Below are 6,000 nucleotides of genomic sequence, written 5' to 3'. Positions count from 1 at the left end.
ACTCCTTCACTCAAACAATTCCCAGCATGCACCAATCACTCCCAGCATGCAGAGAGAGAGAGAGAGAGAGAGAGAGAGAGAGAGAGAGAGAGAGAGAGAGAGAGAGAGAGAGAGAGAGAGAGAGAGAGAGAGAGAGAGAGAGAGAGAGAGAGGGACAGAGAGAGAGAGACAGAGAGAGACAGAGAGGGACAGAGAGAGAGAGACAGAGAGAGAGAGAGAGGGACAGAGAGAAGAGAGAGGGACAGAGAGAAAGAGAGAGATAGAGGACAGAGAGAAGAGGAGAGGGACAGAGAGAGAGAGAGAGAGAGAGAGGGACAGAGAGAGAGAGAGAGGGAGAGGAGGACCAGAGAGAGAGAGAGACAGAGGGACATAGGACAGACAGAGAGGACAGAGAGAGAGAGGAGAGAGAGAGAGAGAGAGAGAGAGGGAGAGAGAGGACAGAGAGAGAGAGAGAGAGAGAGAGAGAGAGAGAGAGAGAGAGAGAGAGAGAGAGAGAGAGACAGACAGACAGACAGAGCGAGAGAGCGAGTAATTCCCTTCATTAGCCTAAGTGGTTGTCTTCATGTAATGCTTGCAATCAGGCTGTTTTTTTCTTTTCTTCCTTTGTTAGGGGGCTGCAGGGCTGTGGTGTCTACATGAACGGGACTCATACTTACATTTATACTTCTCCTGAACATCCTACTTACATTTATACTTCTCCTGAACATCCGCATTGCACAGGCTCACCAGTCCCGTCTTGAAGGAGAGGACGCGTATCTTCCCATTGCGACCACTTTGGAGAAAGGAGGAGGGCAGGTCAGAGAGAGAGAGAGAGAGACATTTTTGTATATATACAGTGCATTCAGAAAGTATTCAGGCTCCTTGACTTTTTCCACATTTTGTTACAGTACATTTTTATTCCAAAATTGATTAAATACATGTTTTTTTCTCATCAATCTACACACAATACCCCATAACAACAAAGCCTAAATAAGTTCAGATATGTTTGCAAGTGTATTAAATATAAAAACAGAAATACCTTATTTACATAATAGTATTCAGACCCTTTGGTATGAGGCTCGAAATTGAGCTTAGGTGCATTCTGTTTCCATTGATCATCCTTCAGATGTTTCTACAACTTCATTGGACATGGAAATGATTTGGAAAGGCACACACCTGTCTATATAAAGGTCCCACAGTTGACAGTGCATGTCAGAGCAAAAACTAAACCATGAGGTCGAAGGAATTGTCCGTAGAGCTTCGAGATAGGATTCTGTCGAGGCACAGATTTGGGGAAGGGTACCAAAACATCTCTGCAGCACTCCACCAATCAGGCCTTTATGATAGAGTGGTCAGACAGAAGCCACTCCTCAGTAAAATGCACGACAGCCCACTGAGAGTTTGCCAAAAGGCACCTTAAGGACTCTCAGACCATGATAAACAAGATTCTCTGGTCTGATGAAACCAAGATTGAACTCTTTGGCCTGAATGTCAAGCATTACGTCTGGAGGAAACCTGGCACCATCCCTAAGTTAAAGCATGATGGTGGCAGCATCATGCTGTGGGGATGTTGTTCAGTGTCAGGGACTGGGAGACTAGTCAGGATCGAGGGAAAGATGAACGAAGCAAAGTACAGAGAGTTCCTTGATGCTCTGGAGCGCTCAGGTCCTCTGACCGGGGTGAAGGTTCACCTTCCAACAACCCTAAACACACAGCCAAGGACAAGACTGATCCCACAGCTTAGATATTTAAAGGTTAATCACTAAAAAATATGAATAACATTCCACCCATAAGGCCACTCGGTCATTTGACTGCAAGAAAGGGCTACTGACAGTGTGGAAGACCAGGGAAAAAGAGCTGCAGGGGGGGTCCAGACCCTAGAGCTGTGCTGCTGCGGGCTCCAGTCACACTGGAGCATGTACACTGAGTATACAAAAACATGAAGAACACCTGCTCTTGCCATGACATAGACTGACCAGGTGAATCCAGGTGAATTCCATGTCAATCAGTGTAGATGAAGGGGAGGAAACAGGTTAAAGAAGGATGTTTAAGCTTTGAGACAATTGAGACATGGATTGTGTGTGTGTGCCATTCAGAGCGTGAATGGGCTACAAAAAAATGTAAGTGCCTTTGGACAGGGTATGGTTGTAGGTGCCAGGCGCACTGGTTTGCGTCAAGAACTGCAATGCTGCTGGGTTTTTCACACACAACCGTTTCCCGGGTGTATCAATAAAGGACATCCAGCCAAATTTGACACAACTGTGGGTAGTATTGGAGTCAACATGGGCCAGCATCCCTGTGGAACGCTTTCGACACCTTGTAGAGTCCATGCCTCGACAAATTGAGGCTGTCCCGAAGGCTAAAGGAGCGATAACTCAACGCTCCCCATCCAACCTGAAAGAGCTTGAGAGGATCTGCATAGAAGAAAGGACGAAACTCCCCAAACACAGGTGTGCCAAGCTTGTAGCGTCATACCCAAGAAGATGAGGCTGTAATCGCTGCCAAAGGTGCTTCAACAAAGTACTGAGTAATGGGTCTGAATACTTATGTAAATGTAATATTTCAGTTATTAATAAATAAAAGAATGCAAATATGTCTAAAAACCCGTTTTTGCTTTGTGTTTATGGAGTATTGTGTGTAGATTGATGAGGGAAAAAAAAACAATGTAATCAATTTGAATAAGGCTGGAACGAAACATTATTTTCTACATTGTTGAATAATTGTGATGACATCAAAAAGATGACACCAAAAAAGTGTTAAACAAATCAAAATGTATTTCATATTTGAGATTCTTCAAAGTAGCCACCCTTTTCCTTGATGACAGATTTGCACACTATTGGCATTCTCTCAACCAGCATAACCTGGAATACTTTTCCAACAGTCTTGAAGGGGTTGCCACATATTCTGAGGACTTGTTGGCTGCCATTCCTTCACTCTGCGGTCTAACTCATCCCAAACCATCTCAATTGGGTTGAGGTTGAGTGATTGTCGGGGCCAGGTCATCTGATGCAGCATTCCATCAATCTCCTTCTGCGTCTCACAAAGACGTGGCAGTTGGAACCAAAATTCTTAAATTTGGACTCATCAGACCAAAAGACAGATTTCCACAGGTCTAATGTCCATTGCTTATGTTTCTTGGCCCAAGCAAGTCTATTCTTCTTATTGGTGTCCTTTAGTAGTGGTTTCTTTGCATCAATTCGACCATGAAGGCCTGATTCACACAGTCTCCCCTGAACAGTTGATGTTGAAATATGTCTGGTACTTGAACTCTGTGAAGCATTTATTTGGGCTGCAACCTGAGGAGCAGTTAACTCTAATGAACTTATCCTCTGCAGCAGAGGTTACTCTGGGTATTCCTTTCCTGTGGTGGTCCTCATGAGAGCCAGTTTCATCATTGCGCTTGATGGTTTTTGCGACTGCGCTTGAAGAAACTTTCAAAGTTCCTGACATTTTACGGATTGACTGACCTTCATGTCTTAAAGTAATTATAGACTGTCGTTTCTCTTTGCTTATTTGAGCTGTTCTTGCCATAATATGGACTTGGTCTTTTACCAAATAGGGTTACCTTGTCACAACACAACTGATTGGCTAAAGGTGAGGCAGGGAGAGACATATGAGAGGCAGGGAGAGACATTGGTGAGGCAGAGGAGACATAGGAGAGGCAGGGGGAGACATGGGAGAGGCAGAGGAGACATAGGAGAGGCAGAGGAGACATAGGAGAGGCAGGGGGAGACATAGGAGAGGCAGAGGAGACATAGGAGAGGCAGGGGGAGACATAGGAGAGGCAGGGGGAGACATAGGAGAGGCAGGGGAGACATAGGAGAGGCAGGGGAAGACATAGGAGAGGCAGGGAACACAGGAGAGGCAGAGAGACAGGAGAGGCAGAGGAGACATAGGAGAGGCAGGGGGAGACATATGAGAGGCAGGGGGGAGATGCAAGGAGAGGAGAGGCAGGGGAGACATAGGAGAGGCAGGGGAAGACATAGGAGAGGCAGAGGGAGACAGGAGAGGCAGGGGAAGACATAGAGAGGCAGAGGAGACATAGGAGAGGCAGAGACATATGAGAGGAGAGACATAGGAGAGGCAGGGGAGACATAGGAGAGGCAGAGGAGACATAGGAGAGGCAGGGGAGACATAGGAGAGGCAGGGGAAGACATAGGAGAGGCAGGGGGAAGACATAGGAGAGGCAGGGAGACATAGGAGAGGCAGGGGGAGACATAGGAGAGGCAGGGGAAGACATAGGAGAGGCAGGGAGACATAGGAGAGGCAGGGGAAGACATAGGAGAGGCAGGGGAGACATAGGAGAGGCAGAGGAGACATAGGAGAGGCAGGGGAAGACATAGGAGAGGCAGGGAAGACATAGGAGAGGCAGAGGAGACATAGGAGAGGCAGGGGAAGACATAGGATAAGGCAGGGGAAGACATAGGAGAGGCAGGGGAGACATAGGAGAGGCAGGGGAAGACATAGGAGAGGCAGGGAGACATAGGAGAGGCAGGGGAAGACATAGGAGAGGCAGAGGAGACATAGGAGAGGCAGAGGAGACATAGGAGAGGCAGGGGAGACATAGGAAGGCAGGGGAAGACATAGGAGAGGCAGAGAGACATAGGAGAGGCAGGGGAAGACATAGGATAAGGCAGGGGAAGACATAGGAGAGGCAGAGGAAACATAGGAGAGGCAGAGGAGACATAGGAGAGGCAGGGGGAGACATAGGAGAGGCAGAGGAGACATAGGAGAGGCAGAAGAGACATAGGAGGCAGTGGAGACATAGGAGGGCAGAAGAGACACAGGAGAGGCAGGGGAAGACATAGGGAGGCAGGGGAAGACATAGGATAAGGCAGGGAAGACAGGAGGGGAGGAGACATAGAGAGGCAGGGAGACATAGGAGAGGCAGTGGAGACATAGGAGAGGCAGGGGAGACATAGGAGAGGCAGGGGAGAGACATAGGAGAGGCAGGGGAGACAGGATAAGGCAGAGGAGACAGACAGAGGAGACATAGGAGAGGCAGTGGAGACATAGGAGAGGCAGAGGAGACATAGGAGAGGAGACATAGGAGAGTGGAGACATAGGAGAGGCAGGGGAAGACATAGGATAAGGCAGGGAAGACATAGGAGAGGCAGAGGAGACATAGGAGAGGCAGGGGAAGACATAGGAGAGGCAGGGGAAGACATAGGAGAGGCAGAGGAGACATAGGATGAGGCAGGGGAAGACATAGGAGAGGCAGGGGAGACATAGGAGAGGCAGAGGAGACATAGGAGAGGCAGGGGAAGACATATTAGAGGCAGGGGGAGACATGTGAGGCAGGGGGAGACATATTAGAGGCAGGGGGAGACATATTAGAGGCAGGGGGAGACATAGTAGAGGCAGGGGGAGACATAGTAGAGGCAGGGGGAGACATATTAGAGGCAGGGGGAGACAGGTGAGGCAGGGGGAGACAGAGTAGAGGCAGGGGGAGACATAGTAGAGGCAGGGGGAGACATAGTAGAGGCAGGGGGAGACATAGGAGAGGCAGGGGGAGACATATTAGAGGCAGGGGAGACAGTTGAGGCAGGGGGAGACATAGTAGAGGCAGGGGGAGACAAAGGAGAGGCAGGAGAGACCTAGGAGAGGCAGGGAAAGACATAGGAGAGGCAGGGGGAGACATAGGAGAGGCAGGGGGAGACATCGGAGAGGCAGGGGGAGACATAGGAGAGGCAGGGGAGACATAGGAGAGGCAGGGGGAGACATAGGAGAGGCAGGGGGAGACATAGGTGAGCAGATAAGACATCAGGAGAGGCAGGCAGGGGAGGGAAGACATAGGAGAGGCAGGGAGACATAGGAGAGGCAGGGGAGACATAGGATAAGGCAGGGGAAGACATAGAGAGGCAGAGGAGACACAGGAGAGGCAGGGAAAGACATAGGAGAGGCAGGGGAAGACATAGGAGAGGCAGAGGAGACATAGGAGGAGAGGCAGGGGAAGACATAGGAGAGGCAGGGAAGACATAGGAGAGGCAGGAGACATAGGAGAGGCAGGGAGAGACATAG

General features: G+C 49.3%; 1 protein-coding gene across 3 annotated transcripts in view; it reads right to left on the bottom strand.

The window, feature by feature from the left end:
• Nucleotides 1-6,000, bottom strand: part of drp2 (dystrophin related protein 2) — a 254,344-nt gene that overhangs the window by 44,734 nt on the left and 203,610 nt on the right. For all 3 annotated transcript variants that reach the window (XM_052488310.1, XM_052488312.1, XM_052488311.1), the window contains one exon: nt 687-772. In XM_052488310.1, the coding sequence (XP_052344270.1) occupies nt 687-772 (86 nt within the window). The remainder of the gene's footprint in view (nt 1-686; nt 773-6,000) is intronic.

The sequence above is a fragment of the Oncorhynchus keta genome, chromosome 30 (assembly GCF_023373465.1).
Source record: "Oncorhynchus keta strain PuntledgeMale-10-30-2019 chromosome 30, Oket_V2, whole genome shotgun sequence".
NCBI lineage: Eukaryota > Metazoa > Chordata > Actinopteri > Salmoniformes > Salmonidae > Oncorhynchus > Oncorhynchus keta.
The sequence above is the reverse complement of the archived record's forward strand: the minus strand, read 5'-3'. Positions and strand labels throughout refer to the sequence as shown.